The sequence below is a fragment of the Rattus norvegicus genome, chromosome 3, assembly GCF_036323735.1.
Source record: "Rattus norvegicus strain BN/NHsdMcwi chromosome 3, GRCr8, whole genome shotgun sequence".
Taxonomy (NCBI): Eukaryota; Metazoa; Chordata; class Mammalia; order Rodentia; family Muridae; genus Rattus; species Rattus norvegicus.
Genome location: NC_086021.1, coordinates 100,506,452 through 100,527,299, shown reverse-complemented (window position 1 = coordinate 100,527,299; position 20,848 = coordinate 100,506,452). Strand labels below are relative to the sequence as shown.

At 40.0% G+C, this 20,848-nt stretch overlaps 1 protein-coding gene across 1 annotated transcript in view; it reads left to right on the top strand.

Moving 5' to 3' along the window:
- The window catches only part of Hsd17b12 (hydroxysteroid (17-beta) dehydrogenase 12), a 123,506-nt gene that overhangs the window by 41,599 nt on the left and 61,059 nt on the right, over positions 1–20,848 (top strand). The window contains exon 3 of the mRNA NM_032066.2: positions 853–928. Coding sequence (NP_114455.2) covers positions 853–928 — 76 coding nt within the window. The remainder of the gene's footprint in view (positions 1–852; positions 929–20,848) is intronic.

The following is a 20,848-nucleotide window of genomic DNA, read 5'->3' as shown; positions in this document are numbered from 1 at the left end:
TTATTAATTTATTCATTAACAATGGTTAATGTACTTTTATTTTGGTTGCCTTTAATTTTAATGCCCATGTTACTTACAACTGTGACAAAATACTCTGCAAAAGCAAACCAAGGCAGCCTTAGATTGGCTTCCGGTTCAGTGGGAGAGAGGTTATGACTGCAAGACCTTGAGACAACCCCCTTACCTCCTACCTAGTTAGGATGTAGCAGTACTTGTGCTCAGCTTTTTAACAGTGATCCCAGGACCCATGGGATGAAGCTCATGTGTGTGAGTCATTTCTCCTTAGTTAAACTTCTCTAGAGTCATTCTCATAGACACACCCAGAAGTGTGTTTCCATGCTAATTCTAAATCCAGTTGACAGTGAAGATTAACCACAAGTTCCAAATGCAAATTTAAGATTAATGTAGTTAATTTAAGATTAACTGTATTTCATTTATGTAGTTAATGTAACAGTTTAATTGTAGTTTTCTTTTTTGGCCCACTGATTTGTTCTGTGTATCTAGCCTATGACAACTTTTTAAATCCTAACTTGAAATTACAGAAGTCTTAGATGTATAACAATATAAAAATGTCCTCACCATGTAGATGGGTCTAAAATAAAAAGTAGAAGCCATGGTTTGAGATTTAAATGCTTAGATAGAAACTTAAGGTTCTGGGCAATCTCTTGAAAATTGTTCATTTTAGATCATTTGTGTGTGTGTGTGTGTGTGTGTGTGTGTGTGTGTGTGTGTGTGTGTGTGTGTGTGTTGAATTATCATCACCTGTTGAGGTTTTTCTTAAAATGGGAATCATTTAATTTATGTTTTAGAATAAACTTCAGAGATGTGATTTCGATCTCTCATTGTTTTCAGTTAGCAAAGCGTGGAATGAAGATTGTCTTGATAAGCAGATCCCAGGATAAACTGAAGGAAGTTTCCAACAACATCAGTAAGTTTTTACATTTTAAACCCAGGTCATCCATATAACTACTCTAAGTTGTGTTTTAAGCAGTGCCCAGTGGCACACTCCTTTGGTGTTAAGTAAATGCTGAAACTACCTTTCATATTGCTAATGGCACATCTTAAATTTCTAATATAAAATACATTTTTTTGAGACAGCTTCATGGTGTTCAGCCTTGAACTTGTTATACAGCATATTGGCTTTGAACTTGGTATCCTCCTATGTCCTCATGGTGGGAAGATTATAATTTTTTTAAATTTAGACATTTTTATAACTTAGAAAAAATTTGATGGAATTATTTTAGAACTATTGTGATTTGATTAAGATGCCTTTTAATGACACATTTAGTTCAAATAAGAGTTAAATTGACTATTTTGGTGTTGTTTACTAAATTATTTTTTTAAAATATCCTGGAATATTTTACATTTCAATGTTTCCATATTCGAGATGATGAGATCCACTAGGACAGGAAGCAGCACATATGACAGGGAAACTTCTGCAGCCTTTCCTTTAGTCAGCTACACTCAGTTCTGCCCCTCAATTCTGTCATGCCAACAGTCTGCTGTCGCTCAGGCTTAACCTTTACTGAGCAGAGAGAAGGTCAGCGCTGTTCCTTTCCTTGGTATAAACTAGTATGCTGTCTGCCGTTAGCCATGTTTGTGTGGCTCGCTGGCCAAGAGTTGTGTTCATCTCTGAGCTTCTGTGGGTTCATATTTTGTAAGGGAGGGTCATTTCTTTAAAAACTGTCTCTGGCTCTGAAAAAAATTAGTTCTTTCAGAAATTGCTTTCCAGTTGTCATAACTAAGATTAAGTATAAAATACTGAAATTTGGTTTCCAGTTGTATCATAACATTTTGTGGGTTTTTTTGCATTTTTTATTAATCATTATATTCATTTACATTTCAAATAAACTCCCCTTTCTCAGTTACCCTTCCCACAAACTCCCCCATCCCATTTCCTCCTTGTTTTTGTTTTTGGTGCCTTAAAAGAACTGAAGCTGAAGCTAGAGATGGCATCTGGGAAGGAAGCTAAGATCTACGCTCAAGATGAGCCCTAGACCCTCCAAAGAAGAGAAATAAATGAGTTACATTTGTAGTTGGTTTAGGTTAAATTGTTACAATGCCTGTTTCTAATTGTGATTCATGCTTTAATGACTTCTGAGAAACCAACTAAAAGAGAGCTCCATTTAGACGAGAGGGTTATTATTAACACCCGGTCTCCCATGTTCAGCATTGCAAGGGCTTTACTGTTCACGCCTTCACACGTGTCCTCTGCTGTGACCGAAGCTCTCTGCGAGCTTCACACACTTGTTACTTCCCTACAGGTCTCACTGGTCTTGCTGAGCAGATTGCACGTTAGATTTTGTCTTTGGGTAGGAAACCAAGTCTGGTTCTGGTGTTGGTGCTGAGGATGAAACACTGGGTCACAGGAAGGCTGCATACTTTCCCTAGTTATACACTAGCCCCAAAGCCAGTTTTAGTTGGATGCTCTTGATATTAAACATGTGGAGTTCAAAAAACAAATCATTCGTGAACCTTACTGCAAGAACACGCCTTTACAAACTAAACATTTGATGTGTAGAATTCAATAGATCTTTTGCCACTTGATGTTTAAGATTTCAACTATGTAAATACAGTTCCAAAGTATCATGACACGGACTGATTTGCAGTTTTTGTTGAAATATGAATTTGAATGGAAACAGGACAGCAGTGAGCCTGAGGTGGCCACAGAGAGGGGAGGAGTGTAACTTAGTGCTTGGGTCTTTGTCCTGCCTCATTCCTGAGTACTTAGTGGTTATGCATTAATCACTTTCAGAAGGGTGGGAATGCTGTGTTTAGCATGTGTAGAATTTAGTCTTTATGAGAGGGACTGCTAGTAGTTACAGATAAAGGTTCATAATCAGAAGCTGGAAGGAAGCTTTAATTACATGTACTGGGATTTGGAAATGTTGATTGGAGTGTGTCCAGTTTCCTTGAGAGCAGTAAAGCTACCTTGGGTGTCTCTGAGATTCCCCACTCTAAGAATCTACTTTCACTTGTCCTATTCAGCACATTCCTTTCACGGGGAGACATACTCATCTTGTATTGTAATCCTGCAACTGGCACATTTAAGTTGCGTGTTAACCAGGTTAGCGCTGTGCCAGTCGGACACAAAGCCTTTCCTGCGTAGACACTTTTGAAAATTGAGACTTGGAAGGTCAGTGGCTCACCTCCCAGGAAGAAGCCGTAGCATGCCACAGGGCTGTGTACCACATCTCTACCCAAGGCAAATGTGGCAGTGCTTTGTCCCCTAAGTCACCTTGCTGCCTTGTGGGTGTTTCTCACTGAGGAGGAGCTCTGCTCCATGTTCAAAGGACACAGCAGCTCACCCGTGTTGCTGGTTCTTTGTCAGTCATTCCAGCTGGTAAGGCACACGTGCACTCAGTCCAGTGAGCCAGGCTTCCCTCTCACTCCTTGTGACGGACAGGGAGCCTTGACAACTGAAGAGTAGGAGGTTCTTCTTGCTTCTCTCAGTCTGTCCCCCATTACCACACACACTTGGTGTTTGTACCTTTTGAAGAAGCGGTTCTTTGTGAATGTGAAGGGAGTTTTTCAGCAATTGTAAAGGCTTAGATAGTTGAAGAGGACTGCAGGCATCTCCAGGAAAGGGACCTAGTTCAGAGCCATGACTGTTTAATATTCTTCTCTCATTATCACTGTGAACCAGAACTATTGAATTGTTAACCATTTCACCAGTTTGGATTTGTCAAATGTCCTACCAATGTTTTGAAGCTGAGCTAGATTTGTATTTATAATAAAGCACATCATGGAGACCAGTGACAGAGCACCTGAGTTCATAACAGTTGGAGCTGGTGGCATTTACAGCTCGGGTGACTCTGTGGCAGTCAGTTCTCCTGATTGGATGCACTTTAATCAACTTTGATGAAACACAAACAAAGGTGATTTTGTTTTTGTTTTGTAATTTGTCTCCTGTTTGAAGCTTTAAGATGGTTCTGCTTCCATGACTTCATCTTTCCACTGCAAACCTTTAACAAATGGAAACCTTCCTGGTTTCTTTCTAGTCAACACAGGAATAAGATTAAGTGTTAATTTCCCCTTTTTGTCCTTATTTTTTATTATATCAGTGCAATTAAGATGTAGATTTGTCAAAAAAGGTTAACAATTTTTGAAAAACCTTTACTATTTTGTGTGTGTGCGTGTGTGTGTGTGTGTGTGTGTGTGTGTGTGTGCCATCATGGTAAGTGTATGAAAGTGCAAGGACAATCTGCAGGAAGTCGGGTCTCATCCGCCACTGTGTGAGCTCCTGTCATCGGGCTTGGTGGCACATGCCTCTATCTGACAAGCTGTCTTGACAGCTCTAAATTATAATTCTTTTAAAAAGTGACTTTTCTTACATGAATTAGTTTGGTGTGTGCATGTGAGGAATAAGAGGACAGCCTGTGGGCATTGGTGCTCTTCCTCCCTCAGCCATGTTTGTTCTGGAGCTTAAACCCAGGCCATCAGTCCTGACAGCAGTGCCCTTACCTGTCATCTCCTCAGCACAGTTGCAGAATTCTTTGATGCAGTAACAGGTTCATTAATTTGATGTCCATTTTACCTGTTTTGTTTGAGGGGCAACGAGAGGCTGCAGTAAGCACATAGAGCCCTTCATATTTTATGTTCAGGGTAACTGGAAGCCCACATGAGGGGGAAGTACATATGCCCTAGAGTCTACAATGCCAGGAATATATAGTTCAAGGCTGCGAGTCAGATCCATCCATCTTGTCTCCACCTGTTTTGTCTGGGTACTTAGACTATAACAGTACCTTCTTTCTTAAATCTCCTAATGTGTCAGTTTTCTGGCTTTCCAGAAAGCGGAGTTCTATGCTTTCTCCAAGACTGATTCTTCACAAGTGTCTTAGCATGGGATCCACATATGGAACTGAAATTCTTTACTTTTACCAGTGGACTTGGTGCACCAAATTGAGATTTGACACTAAATGAACATTTCTGGCATGGTTCTGGTTATAAATTTGTTCTAGCTAATTATGTTCTGGTAAGAAGGAAGATAGATTCTTACTAGCCAATGCAAATAAATATGTTACCATGTTCAGTAAAGTAACTCAGTAGAGATATGTTATGCCATACTTGGCTATGGTTCTCCTTGGCTTTGCAGACCAAGCCAGTGAATATGTTATTTTCTACACAATCCAATCTCCTTTACACCCACATACTGCTTTACTAGTTTACGGCTCAGTGTCACTTTATAACAAAACACCTTAAGTTTAGCTATAGTAAATCAGCCACTGTTCAGATGCTGGTTAAGTCTTGCTACTAAGGATTTTGCCAGCACTAAGGTGGGTGACCTTTTGTTCCTGGTGCTCAGTGATGTTCAGCTCATGCATGGTCTAGTATGGAAAAGATAACTTCCTTTGCAAGTCCGATGCCATGGCACGATGTTGTTGGAAGGCTCGACTCACTGTGACTATTGTGCATGCAGCACCATCAACTGGGTACTTGGATTTCTTATATAGTGCATGCTTCAGACAGATAATACCTGTCTTTTTATGACCTAGTCTCGAAATGCATATAGTTACCATAGTCTGTTCATCAGAGCAGCCATGAAACAGAACTTTTCCTCTCTACCCTTCTCCTTATTGCTGAGGTGGGGTTGCGGGGAGTGGGTCAACTCCACAAGTAGTGTGACTCATTCACAAGTAGAAGATGATTCATTGCTGAGCTATGCAATGCTTTTCTTTATAAAATCTTAATTCATTTATTTTCAGGTTTCATACATGTGTGTTGAGCGTATACTGCTGTACCCAGCTGTACTGGCTGGTTTTGAGTGTCAATTTGACACAAGCTGGTGTTATCACAGAGAAAGGAGCCTCCCTTTAGGAAATGCCTCCATGAGACCCAGCTATAAGGCATTTTCTCAATTAGTGATCAAGGGTGGGAGGGCCCATTGTGGGTGGTGCCCACCCTGGGCTGGTAGTCTTGGGTTCCATAAGAAAGCAAGCTGAGCAAGCCAAGGGAAGCAAGCCAGTCAGTAACATCCCTCCATGGCCTCTGCATCAGCTCCTGCTTCCTGACCTGCTTGAGTTCCAGTCCTGACTTGCTTTGGTGATGAACAGCCATGTAGAAAACGGAATAAGCCCTTTCCTCCCCAACTTGCTTCTCGGTCATGATGCATGTGCAGGACTGGAAACCCTGACTAAGGCCCTGCCAGCCCTGCAGCTGTGTCCCGACCTTCTGTTTCTTGCCCCTTCCTTGTTCCATTGGATTCCACTTGATGCCGAGTGAGTGACTTCCAGGTAGCATGGAGGGCTGGCAGAAAGTACCATCCGGGCTTGACATTATAGCCTGCCGCTGCTTGGAAGCTACACTGTAGTGTCTCGGAGAGTGTTTGTGCCGAATTAGAAGGGATCTAGAGGAACACACACTCAGAGTATTTAGTTCAGCTTGCCCCAAATAACTAGCTGCTGTGCTGTGAGAATTAGTGAATAATTGAGAACAAAAAAATAAAATTTGCTCATTAGTTCCATTTGGTTTTGTAAAGTGTCTGACTTTGGAATATAGTCTTTTAAATATTGATCCAGTGTCTTGGTGTTGTGTTCTGTTCTTGGTGCCAATGCTGGGTAGAAAATCTGATCTAGGAATTTATTCCCCGTAGCGTCAAGCGTGGCCAAGAGTACTGATTCATCTTTTACTAATGCTGTTCTTAAATACGTCATGTGTATGTGTGTCTGTGTCCGTGGGTAGTGGTAGTGCAGATATTGAGGTACTGAGTCCCCTGGAGTTTATGGGTAGTTGTAAGAAGCTGAGAATGGAATTGTGGTCCTTGGAAATCATAGTTAAGTGTTTTTATCCACTGAACCATTTCTCATGTTTATTCCTGGAACTCAGGTTTTTTTTAACCTCTAACATGTGCTTAGGGAAGTAGGAACCACTTAACTTTCAAATTGTATTATTGTAATTACCACGGTCAGGGCGCAATATTATGTAGAACAAATTAGTGTGATTTAGTCAATGGTTATCCTAAGGGCACAAGCCTTCTTATGGATACCAATGGTACTGAGAACTCTAGGGACTTCTATAAAGTATGTTTTTAAATTGTTGCCATATAACAAGAGTATACTATATTTAGAGACAGGACCGTGGATATGTTTTATTCAGGGTCAGAGGTAGGACAGGTCAAATTGCATTCATTATTAGTTACACCTTGCCTACATATAATTGACTAGAATGTTGACCATTTTTCATTGATTTAGTAGAGTAGCTCCCAGCAGAGGAGCACCAAAGAGAAGTATGGAGAATGCATATGCTGGTATCCTGCTCAGTGGTGCTACCTGATGCCTGGCTACAAAGAACCATCTAAAATGTATTCTAACTAATAATTTTATTCTTACCTGGCGGCTCAAATTTGTAAAGACATTTTAAGAACATAAAGAGTTGGGGCTGGAGAGATGGTTCAATGGTTAAGAGAACTGACTACTCTTTCAGAGGTCCTGAGTTCAATTCCCATATGGTGGCTCACAACCATCTGTAAAGGGATCCGATGCCCTCTTTTGATGTGTCTGAAGACAGCTACAGTGTCCACAGTGTATAAATAAATAGATAACAAATAAATAAATAAATAAATAAATAAATAAATAAATAAATAAATAAACCTTTAAAAATATTTTTAAAAAGACTACAGAGTTGCTAGGAAAGTAGTTATATCAACATATAAGTCATAGGTGGCCAAGACTAGAAATGGCTACAGGCCTAGTTAAGAGTGAGCAACAGAATTAAAAGGAGGCACAGCTGGGAGAAACAATTGTTGTTAGCAAACTCATTCTGAAACAATTTTTAAAAAATATTCAACAGCAAGACATAGAAATCAAAATAAAAGCTCAAAAAAGTTAGCAGACTCTTTTGGAAGGGATCGTTCTGGGGAAACAGGAGCTTTTGCCTCGCAGGGTGGATAATGAAAAGACAGGACAGTATTTTATATTCTCAAAGATCAGTTTTCCCCACAACAACTGGTTCCGGGCCATTTAATTTATGAGCATTTTTTATGTCTGTCTTCTCAGTTTTATATAAATTTAGACACGTCAGTACTTCCACTTTTGCCTTAAAATATGGTAACGTGTTGCCTTGCTATAAGCTGGTGCACACGGCTCATTGAGTTTGCCATCCTAATTGGCGTTTTGTTTATGAACTTTAGTCTTTGTAATTTGTCCACATAACCATGATGCTTCATTATGTAACTGTGATGTGTGCCCTATTTTATAGTCACTCGAGAACCGTAGAGATGGTATTGAAGTTGACACTACAGAGCAACGGAATCCTCACTGACACCGACTTTGTCAAACCAATGATTCTGATGTCTCCACAGGTTGTGAAAGTTACCCAATTCAAGTGATTTGTGGCACAGAAGTTTAGAGTCAGCTGATAAGTTAGAGTGTGATGGTTTATCCCTATAATTCCAGCACTTTCGAGGGGCAGAGGCAGGAAGACCAGAGGTTAAGGCAGGTTTAAGGTAGTAAAGCTCGTCCATTTCCATAAAGAATTTGCAAGCCCATTTCAAGCATCACACTTGTTGACTCTGTCTGATAATTCTCATCTTCTTTTGTTGGCTTTAAGTAAGCACACACCTAGTTTCTATAAACTCTTCAGATTCTCTCTTACATTTAAAGAAGCCAGCAATCTGAATCTAAACCCACCGGGTTACAATCTGTCAATTCTGTCTTTGTTCATTATGTTCTTTGCTCTCAATTTCATTTTCCTACCTGTGATTCTAATTAACTATATGCTTTTTATTATTTCATCGCTTGGCGTGTTAGCTGTAAATATTGTTTATTTTGCAAATTGTATAGATGATTCCAATAAGGAGTCCCATGGACTGTCCACTTCCTTGCCTGGATCACCTCCAGAGATTTTGTAGGTTGTTTTGTGAAAATCTGTATTGTTTTGAAGGCAAAAAATTTTTTAATCTGGGTAAAAAACTTCTAGCTGGACAGAGATGTAGCTCTGTTCGTCAGTATTTCATGCCGGCTTCCTCCCTACTGTTTTCCGCTGTGAATGTACAGAAACCTCCACTCTTTGCTCTCTGTAAATGGCTTGTTTTTAATAATTTCTTCCTCTTAGTGTGGTTTTCTTTCTGTTTGTCTTCCTTGTAGTTAAGCTTATGATTTTCATAATAATTGGGGAAATATGGAACCTTAGTTCTTGAAATATTTATTTCATACTGAAGTTTGCATTAATGGCATATTTAGTGTTTTAGTTGTTTTTTCCTATGATTTGTTTTTAGCTAGTAGTATTGATAAAATACATGCTAGTAGCATGTATTTTTCTACAATAACTAATGTTTTTTTGCAACAGTGAGTTTTTTAATCCAGACATTGTATTTTTTCTCTGTATACAAAGATTTATAATTTTTAATAAACCATTATTTTATCTTTATTTCTTCTTAAATGTTCATCTACCTCCTTAAACATATAAAAGATCTGTAATGACTTCATATTTTGTGTACTGGTTTCTCAATTAAGGAAGGACAGCTAGGTTCTGAGTTTTCTTCACATCTTCACTGCTCAAAATCTTTGCAGGCTGTAGGAGGACAGTGGTAGGGTTCACCCACTTGTGTTTCATTTCTCTATGGAAGCACTGTCTTATCACACGTGAAAACCATTGCTTAATATATTTCAGTTATTTCAGTTGGAAACAAAAGAATAGTTTTGGTCTCAAGCTGTAGAAGGCAGCAGATGTATCTACCTTGTCCCTCTTTTTCTTTGGTTAACCATTCATAGTTTTTTGTTTTGCACGGGGATATAAGTGCTTTGGTTTACATCATATTCCAAAGAGAAGGCCCCAGTCCTGCAGTTCTGCAGCAGGCTTGACCTTGCTCAGAGGAAAGTGGCCACTTCTCAAGTGTTAGTTGCTGACCGTGTTGCTCTTGTGGAGCTCCTTGGCTTCTGAAATTTGCACAAAAAGATGTCTTCTATTTATTCCTTTGTGTTCTAATTTCAGCACACGCGATCTAGTTGTCTAAGCTAGTGTGAGACCCTGCCCAAGTGGACCTTACTAAGTGTAGCTTATTTCTGCTTCATTAATGTTTGTTACCAGTCCTGTACTCCTTCCTATAGAGAACAACATCTGTAACATGGGTGGGTATTTTGTTAGAAATACGCATACCTACCAATTAGTTGGCCCAGCCAAATTAGAATGTGCTAGTTTGCATTTCCAATTAAGTCAGCTCTTTGAATGTTGCTTTTCTACAGCTGGCATAAGCCATGTGGGAGTGCCCTGTACCATGGCCAGACACTAGCTGTACCTCTTAATTAAAATGTTTGCCTCTGTTTCTGTAAAACAGTGAGTGGTCTTTGCAATTGGATTATTGACGGTTCTGTGACTTTTGTATAAAAAGGCCCGCATTTTGGGGGTTGGGAAATGTGGGACCAAGGTACCCTGAAGTGACTATGCACCCTTTAAGTGGATGGTTGGTGATTCTCCTCCCACCTGTAGGCTGTTGGTTGTTGCCCTCAGCGGATAATTGTAATTGTATGGTCTCCACCTAAAAGAATTTGTAGAAAGGCATATTCTTTGAATTGGTTATAGAATGTAGTAGTTTTATGTGGGGATTGCTTAACTTTTTTTTTTTTATCAGAAAAAGAAAGTACTTTGAAACTTTTATGGAAATGGGTCACTTTAAAATGAAATTATATATGTTCTTGGCAATTACCAGTTGTTCTTGTAATCTCATTTGCCCATTACTTATTAGATGAAGTTTTTGTTACATACTAATCTTAAAATCAGTTGAGATAATTGTAAGGACCTAGTCCAGTATGCAATACTACAAACAAAGAGATGGGTTCACTAAAACCATCAGAACCTTTCATACATTGCACTTGCTTGGTTCCTTCTCATTTATAAAAAGCTAGTTACTACTGAGCAGTACAGACTTAGAACAAGCTTTCACTGTGATTCCCTTCAAACAATAGAAATGTCAAGTCTAAAGCAGAATCACTGCAATGTCTGGAAAAGTATTAAGCTACAATGTAACTGTATCCTCATTGCAAAATATCCAGTTGTAGACATATGTAGTAAGGGAAACATACTCATCACATGATTTAAGATGCTTTTTGAAATTGTTATTTGTGTGAATATGCACACATATATGGGGAACAGAGGACAACTTGTGGGCATTGGTCACTTCCACCATGTGGGTTCTAGGATCATTCTCAGGTCAGCAGATCTAACAGTTAGCCTTGACTTTTTTTTTAAAGAATTATTTATCTTTATATAGGAGCACACTGTAGCTGTCTTCAGACACACCAGAAGAGGGCATCTGATCTCATTACAGATGGTTGTGAGCCACCATGTGGTTGCTGGGAATTCAACTCAAGACCTCTAGAAGAGCAGTCAGTGCTCTTAACCACTGAGCCATCTCTCCAGCCCTGAGTCAGTATTTTGTAAAACATTGTTTCCCTTTACCTGATTTGTCAAATATAACTGGAAAGGAGAGGAAAAGGCAGGACTTCCTGAACCAGAGAGAGGGAAGGAGATAGTCTTAGGTAGGACCTGAGGAGTCACATCTTTCTCTACATCATGAACTCTCATCCTTGGAAATTATAAGCCCAGATTAACTCTTTCTTGTGTTTAACCACTGAGCTATCTCCCAAGCCCCTCCACATGATTTTTAAAAATCTGTTTTAGGAACTTCTGATAGGGTAATTTATTTTATATATCTAGAGACCAAGTCTGAAAGACCAAGCTAGTGGCAGAATTCTTCATTTCATGCTTCCTGTTCCTCAGTGTTGTTAAAGAAATTAAACATGTGCATCTGGGTAACTGATGGAGAAATGACAAGGTACAGTCTAAGATAAACATCAAGTGGAGAAATGCATTCTGACTTTTTGTGATAGCATCATTGCATCTTTAAGAGACAGATACATCCTGATTAGACTGGATCACTTGACCGTGTCCTGTCATTTTGAAGTAGTAAATTAAACCTAAAGACAACTTTGTGTCTGTTACAGTTTTAGTAAAAACAAATGGTTTTGCTCTAACATTTGCACCATTTCCTAATCTGTAATGAAATGAACATATCTATGCTCTAATCCTTAGAACAACCATGAATACGCAGACCTGGAACAATTGCCCAGGACCACTTAGCAGGTCAGAATGCTTCAGTCACAGACCATGTAGCTCCAGGCCCAGTGTTCCTGTTGTGACAGGTCTTAAGTCTTCCAACCCTCCAGTTTATGGTGTTACTCTAGGATCACAAAGCTCATTTAGTATTTTGTTTTATAGCCTTGTCTTTTAAATCAGAGCTTTTGTTTCTGATTTCCAAATTAAAGCGAGTGGAATGCTGCTCTCACTGACCCTTGCAGGGAAGTCTTTATTGATCTTGGTGTACTATTTAATAATAGTTGATAACGTTGAACCAGCTCATGGCACTCTCCTGGTTAGGGCTCTGTATCTCTGACTGCATTACAGCTGATCACTTTGGTTGGTCGGTTTCTACATAGTCACCTGCCCCTCTTGGATACTGAAACTGCAGGTTGAACCTTCACTGTACTATGCTTTTCCCTGTCTGTCCTGCAGCTCTGACATAGTAATAGAATTATTCTAGACTTTCATCTTAATATTTTTGCATAACTACTCATGTATTGGACACTGAGGCCTTTATTAAGTAACATAAGGGCTGCTTAAACTTAAGCACTACAGAATCAGCACAGTTGGTCAGATTAACAAGACCAAAGCACTAAGGGTTAAGCAGCATGTACATACACCATGGATATGTGGGACAAAGGGCTGAGTCATGAGCCAGGCAGGGTAGACCCTGATGGTGTGAGAGGTTTGATCAGGCCATTCATATGGTCTATAATTTAAAACTTGAGAACTGTTTACTTGTGAACTTTGCACTCAGTGTATTCTGACTGAACTTCAGCCACATGGAGGCTATGCCGAGAGTGTTGCATTGACATTCTCATCTCTTTGAAAGCCTGCCTGTTGCAGTGCTGTTCAGAAGCCATTGTTATGAATAGCTCCCCACATCTCTGTCGTTGTTTCCTTTTGGCAAGGATCTACTTTTCCTCCACATATATCAATGTCTAGCTTACCTTTCCCCCTCCTCAGAAAAAGTCATGTCTGCTCTCTAAAGAGCCAGCCTTTTGGCATCTCAGTCCTATCTCTTGCCTAGTTCCTTAAGGACTTACTATATTCCTAACTAATACTCTGTAAATGGCTTGCACTTTGATTAAATCAGATAATTTTATTTTCTCATAATTTTAATTTATATTTTTTCTCTTGAAAATGTAAAGATCTTGAGTTCCTGGGTGGGCCCAACATTCCTGCACGGTGACTATCAGCTAGAGATATGATGAAGATGTCCTTCAGGTTTCTTACAGCTCCGCATACTTGGTGTTACTCAGTAACACAGCTGGGCTCAGAAGACATGGAGTGTGCAGCCTCTTATGCATTGAGGTCTCTTGGCACACAGAGAAAGAAACTCAGCATTGCCTACAAGGCAGTTGAGCATTTGCAATGCATAGACATTTGGGGGAATTGATCTAGTTTTCAGTGAGATGTATTTCTTCTGTAATTGAACTTGGGGTCACTACCTGTGTTACTAGTCAGGTTCAACCACCCATCCTTAATAAGCCAATCAAAAGAACGAAATTAACAGTGAAAGCAGAAAAAGTTTTTTGTTTTTGTTTTGTTTTTTTTTTTAAATATGGCTATATTGGAAAGCAGGACCAAGAGATCTGTTGAATCCTACAAGTCCTTTAATGAGATGGAAGTCTAAATGGAGGGACAAATAAACTAATCTGTTTAGAGTATATGCACATAGAATCTACGCAGGCTTGTCGAGGTGTGGTCCCAACCGTTTCTGACTCATCATTCTCTTGATTTCAGTATCTTTCCATAAGGTGGTCTGACAAGTTGTTAGAACGTTTGAAATCTCTTTCAGGGAGGCACATTCCCCTTTGGCTAGTGCCCTTTCTTTTTCCCTCATGAGACCCTGGAAAGGACTGCCATCTCTTGGCGTTCCATTACCTCGCTGGTCTGAGTCAGATTTGGTCACACTTCTGGTACTTTGGTTACACTTCTGGTACTTTGGTTACACTTCTGGTAGGGTACTTTGCTGGTTTGAATAGGCGTGGCACTATTAGGCATGACTTTGTTGAAGGAAGTGTATCAGTGTGGGGGTGAGCTTTAAGGTATCTTAGACTCGCCTTCTGATTAAGATGTAGAACTCTCCTCCAGCGCCATGTCTGCCTGGATGCTGCCATGCTTCCTGCCAAGACGATAATGGACTGAATCCCTGACCCTGTAAGCCAGCCCCACTTAAATGGTTTAAGGTTGTCTTGGTCATGGTGTCTCTTCACAGCAACAAGACCCGAACTAAGAGAGGTATGTTAATATAGTATACACATTCTCCATTAAGTTTGCTTTGTGTTATAATAGGAACATTCCTGGAAATGTTGCTGCAAGTACCCTATGTGCTTAGAGTACAGTATAGAATACATATGTGAAGGTCAGTCACTGAATGGGTACAGATGGCAGCCTTCTCCCAGACATCACCTGCTGTCTTCCCCAAGCCTATGACTGCCTTAGATTCTGATACTGTTCTTTAATTTCAGTTTCTTTGACCTTCATAACATCTGACGTGATGCAATCGTTTTCATCTTGAAGTTTGGCTTCAACAAGAAATACGTTTCTGAAATTTTCCGTATCTTCACATGTATTTGTTTTATTCACTTTACAGATAGGCCATAATTTAGTTCTATTTCTTTTTGCTGATAAAAAGAGTTCATTCCAGTGTTATACTATTAACAGTAACAATCTTACGGTTAGGAGCAACATGTTCCGTTCTGCTGCCCTTAGTTCACCTAAGAGTGGACTCATGTTCTTGAAGCATTAGTGAGAGCATCTTTCTTACAAATGTGCTGCTGCTGTTTCTCTCAGGGTCTTTGGTACACAGGTGACAAATCAACGCTTAAGATCATGCTGTCCAAGTACAGCAGTAGAACTGGAATTACTCCTGTACCTTAGATCTCTCTACAGTACAGTCACCTTAAAAGCAGAACCAGATGCAACAAGATGCTTGAGTTTATTTCCATGTCTTCTGGTACTTTTTGTGAATTTTAAACCCATCAGAATATAGATAGTTCAGAAGCTCACAGCCAGCCTCTTTAAGTGTCTGCTTTAAATGTTCATCTGTAACGCTCTTTTGATTGGTTCGCAGGGATCCCTCCCTTTGTTTGACATGCTTCTAAGTACTGAGTCATCAAACAGCAAGAAGACTCAGAAATGCATCTTAAAGAGGAGCCAAGAGAGACTGAACATGGTGCACCTTAGCTGGAAAATTAGCCACCCTTTACTCCCTTTACCTCACTGCATTTTGCACTTAAAAGTTCATTCTTGGAAATATCATAGAACAGATGTGTATTGATAGAAGTTGGCATGTGTATCTTAAACAAGTCGTGAGTTACAATATTTTTATTTTTTTTAAATTTTTTTGGCATTGCTTTCTTTCTAGCAACCATGCTGTTGGGTCTGAAGGAAAACTCCAAGTACTGCAAAATGGTAGGCCCACTGACTTGGTTCAAAATGACAGCATTAGTATTGCTGGTAAATACTTTAAGCATTCCTCAGGGACCTGTGAAACAATTTCAGTCTACCAGGAAAAGCCACTCCCCTATCTCTTCTTCCTCTAGCAGATGAAGCATTGGCTCCCTACTGATATGGATAGTTACAGACTGTGCAGGGCTCTTCACTTGCACTTACTAGGCATCTCAAAGCCCACACAGGCATGGTGGCCCTTCTCACTTCCTCCTGAACCCTACACTGCCAGGCTGTTCCAGTGTAGGGGCTTCCCTCCCTGCAGCTGCTCATCCTCCTTATAACTTGTATGGGTTTTCTCACCACTATTGCTGTTTTCTTTCTTGCTGTTCTCTGCTATTCTCTCTTCTCCTTTCTATAGTCCTGGCCATGTCCAGCCTGCTGCTGCTCCTCCTCCTCCTCTCCCTCCTTCCCCCCCCCCCCATCTGCTACTGACTCTTCCAGATGCCTCTGGCTATTCTCTTCCTTATCTACAATAAAAACCTTTGCCCTAAGGTAGTACTATTTCCAGTTTCTTTACTGTGTCTTATACATTCATATACAGTAGTAAAGTGCTATTAATTAAAATTTTCTTGTCCTGATTATAAACTGACTTCATCTAAAATGGCTAGTGATCATTTAACATGGCAATGTATTCTCTGGATTTCTGTGCAAGGAAACTTCATACCAGATGAGGGAAATGAAGTATTGTTGAACAAAATGTATCTAAGAGGCAAGTGCCCATAATGCTAGTTTGTGACCCTCTGCAGATGGGAATAAATCTGTGGTGGTGAATGTGACCCTGCACTAAGTAAGCTATGTGAAGAGGGGAGAGGGGAAAGGGGGGGGAGAGCCAGGAGGCAGAGAGGCCTAAAGAAAAAGGGATCCAAATGACTGGATTATATAGGAAGAACAGCTGGAGGACGGGCAGCCCAGCCCCTGGACTAAAGAGTTCAGAGTAGGAGGCTGGGTAAGGGAGACAGGAGAACCCTGTAACAGATAGGGACTGAGGGATGTTGGAAGAACCTGGCAGCTAGGTCAGCTTTGATATGTTAATAGGCATCTCAGCTTGTTGTCCAGGATTTGAGACCTAACAATTTTCCCATGTATGTATTTTTAAAATAGGCATTGTTTTTTAGAACAGTTTGAATTCACAGTGAAATTGAATAAAAGATACAGAGCTCTACCACATTCCTGGCGCCTCCCAATCTAGATCTAAGTGCCTGGTACTCTCTTCCCAGTCTAGATCCATGTCTGGTCCTCCCATTCCCAGTGTAGATCCACAAGCCTAATGCTGTCCCCTCAGTCTAGATCTGGACCAGAGTACTACTGTCCTGACTGATGAACTTGTGCTGCCATGCCATTATCACCTGAAATCCCAGCTGAGCCTCAGTGCATAGCACTCAGCAAGGGATAAACTTAGATCTCGAGTTTTGTTCTGTGTACCACTTATGTCTGCATTTGATTAATTAGCTCAGCCTTTGACTTTTTAAAAACACCAAAAAAAATTTTACATTTTACCTTTTATTTCTATGAGTTGAGCCTTAAGTGTCTTTAAAAGTATATTTTCCTACATATGCCTATCTTCTACTTCTGTGCACTGGGCATGAGTTGAAAGACCCACTTAGATCATGGTCATGAGTGTGAGAAACGAATCATGAAGACAAAATGCAAATATTTATTTATCCATATAAATAAAACTATTGCTCATTAAGTTGGGGTTTAAAGTATAGTCTTTTACTAATCTGTTTTCACCACACATCAAAAATAAGTTTGTGACTTTGTTATTTAGGATGATAATCCTAAGCTAGGGGCAACCCCAAATCTATTCATCATATCTTTCATTACTCTTGGGGAGCCCAGCTAATGTCTCAGTCAGCAACTAATGGCTTGAGGGCCACCCAGTGTATCCTGTGTCATGGCAGGGTGAGAGCTATAGCTTATGAATTGTTGGGAAGAGTGGCCCCTAACCACAGTGTGTGGACTCAACACCCGCACCCTGTGCGCTAGGCACTGTTTCCCTGTAAGGAACGGACTTCTTTGCTACTTTCCGTGCTAGGCTAAGAAGAACCTGGAATATCTGGTTATGACAGAAAACAGTAAAGAAAATTCAAAGAATGATGGCAGTGTATCAGAAGGACAGCTTGAAGGGGACCCCATTAGCCAAGTCTGGACAAATGATGCGTTAAAATGGAAATGATAGAACAAATTATAATCCATTAAATAAGCAAGTGAAATCATCAACCCATGTACCTAATAACTGTTTACTTCTCTAAAGGTGGTGGGATCTGGGGGAATGGAGCCTAAATATGACGTGGACTAAAGTCTCATGTGATAACCAACTTTATTCAGAGCATCAGACAATTTATACTCTGCGGATTAAGTAGAGCACATAAATAAAGCATACTATCACAAGAGCAAGCCACATATGGTGGGCAAGCCACATGCAGCAAGTACTTAGTTTCCATAGAGACATAAAAACAAATAACAATCGCCAACTCTAAGAAATTCATTTCTATCTACTACAACTGGGAGGGGTATGGAAGCACATTTCAAGAACAGCTAACTCTGTTGTTTTGAAGAATCTGACGTCACAAGACTTTTACCTTGATTTCTTGGAGTTTTCTCAAAAGCACTAAGAATTCTCTTGCTTAGCTCTATTTGTGGACGTGTTCTGACAAATAATGAGTTGAGATTGTAAGGCAGAATGAAATTCCAGACAGTGGCAAATCCCACAAAATGTCAAAATTCTTGTGAATTAAAAACTTGCAAACAGCAAGTTTGCAGTGGGAAGATGGCAAGCCTCCCTTTATAAGAGGATAGAGTAATGGGACAAGTTAAATTCCATGTTACCTGTGGAATACAGTGAGAAGCATAACATGGCTTCTGTACTGTTTTTACTAAATGTATAGGCTCTGATCTTACATGGGAAATGCACACTAAGCCGTGGGCATTGAAGGTACTCGGCCTATGATCTCTAGAATGTCAGCGCATGAAGATCCAAAACAGTGGGGAAAACTGTTCGGGATTGGGGTTCTGGGTTCTGCCTTTCCTCCCGGGGTGTCTGGTCACTGCCAGACCCAGCAAACTATTGCTTGCCAGGCCAGAGGTGGGAAACAGAGTCTGGGATGAACGTTATGGTTCTGCATCTCCCTGTGTTTGGACTCTTCTAGATAAGGCCTTCTCTGAAGATCTTTAATAAAGCAACTCTGATATGATCTTAGCTTGTTTATATTTCTTTATTTGGGGTGGGTTTGATGCATACACTTTATTTGAGGTGAACCAAGGGTTATATAGTTTTGGGGTAAGAATATCCAGGGTGGGAAAAGGTCATTGGCTAAAAGTTAAGGTACAAGATGCCTCATTAGCATGGAGAAGTATTCCAACTGCTTGGTACTGACTACCTGTGGCCACCTACGTGGGGGTCACCTGTTATATGCTCTGAGGCAGGTGTAGAAACAGAGAGCTAGTTCCACTCCTGCTGGTCTCAAGTTTTAAGATTTCTAGGGTTTGAATATACCCCACCTCACCAGTTGTCTTGAGGCAGGGCCCGTGTGTCCCACACCAGATTGGATAAGGCTGTTCTCATTACTTCTGCTGTGAAGGCCACTGTTGAGAAAGCTAGTAAATACTGAATAGACTTTGAAGATTAGAATATAGGACTGCATTGGGTTTCATTTCTTGATTTGGTTGGTTTTGTTAGGGGACTGTCTTCAGCACATACATCCTATGCAGACATTTTCAAATGCTATATATATAAAACTTACTGAGGCTCCAAAAGCTTGTGTTTGTGCAGTACAGCTATTGTTTACTGTCTTATTAGTCGAATGGGAAATTTAAAAGCATTCATTTAAAAACAACAAGAGCAAATCTATTACATGTATGGAAAACACTGGGGGAATAACTTTTGAAACAAAATTGAGTAACTGGAAAGTATGCATGTACATTTCTGCAAATCTCTGTAGTGTCTTACTTAATAAACGATAGTTGGCTGTGCTTATCCACAGCCACAGTTTGTTACTTAGAAGAAGAAGAGCTAGCTTTAGATAGATAGGTAGCAAATTGTTTAATAGCCTCTTTCAAGTGATTGTGGGTATTCTTTTGCTACATAGAAGGTGGTTAGCTGATGGTTTGTGGGTTACAAGCCTGGTGACATGAGTTCAAACCCCAGGCCACACGTAGGAGAAAAAGAGAAGTCGCTTCCACAGTTATCATCTGACTTGTATAACCGCTCTGTGACATACGTGCTCACACATATATACACATTTTTAAAAGTCTGCCTAGGTGGAGTGTCTGACAAGTGTCTTCCATTATGAGGCTAGAAGTAATAATAATGAAATCTTCATAGTTGGTTACATTAAAATTTATTGTCTACTTGTACCTGGAATAGGTCTGGTACCTGCTAAGATTTTATTTTTTTAGGCTCTGGGAAATAGTGGTTCTGGAGTTTTGTAGATTGCTCCAGAATGTTAGTGCATGCGGACTGTCACAAGTGTTACCATCAACCCCATTCTCATCAGAAAAATCTTTTTTTCCCCCTCAGATCTGTGGCAGTAGGTATAAATCTTCCAAAACTGCTTTTTATTTAAATGCCTAAATTTTATCATGGAAACAAATAGTGTTGCTTTCTTTTCTTGAAGTGGCAGGTTCATTCATTTATTTTTGATACAGTATCTGCCAAATCTGAGTAAATACAGTTTCTCGTTTGTTCTTACAGTTAAATGGTGTTGCATGAACAGGAAGTCAATTCAGCACGTGAGCAGCACTTTCATGCAGCCATTGTATTAGACAGACAGGGAAATGTATACAGTCCATTTTACCACACAGAGCTTTAGAACTGTGTACACAAGGACAGTCATGTAGGAAAATTAATTTTAGTGCTTGATCGCGGAGCACTAAGTGACTTTTATATATGCTCAGTAAGTGAGCAGGCATATCTTGATGAGTCGAAGGCCAGCCTGGCCGGCATAGGGATTTCCAGGTCAGCCAAAGCTACATAGCGAGACCCATCTCAAAAAGTCAGTGGTTATCAAGTGAAGTTGATGTTTGTCTTTTTGCTACAAGTACTTGAAGGATGCAGTGGCCTCTAGTGCATTGAGTATCACTGCTTTGATTTGCCTCACCCATCATAAGTCAGTGGCTATTTTGTCTTTCATGGATTTTCATTGGGTATGGACCCTGAAAGGTTGCTACATTCACAAAGTAGTTATGGAATCTGAGCATCATAGCAGTCATTGTACATTACTTTAATTTGAGATTATTTTAAAAATACATAAATAATGGTTTGTCAAACATTGAAGATGTGTATTTATGAGAATAATCATTTGGAAACTTTAGA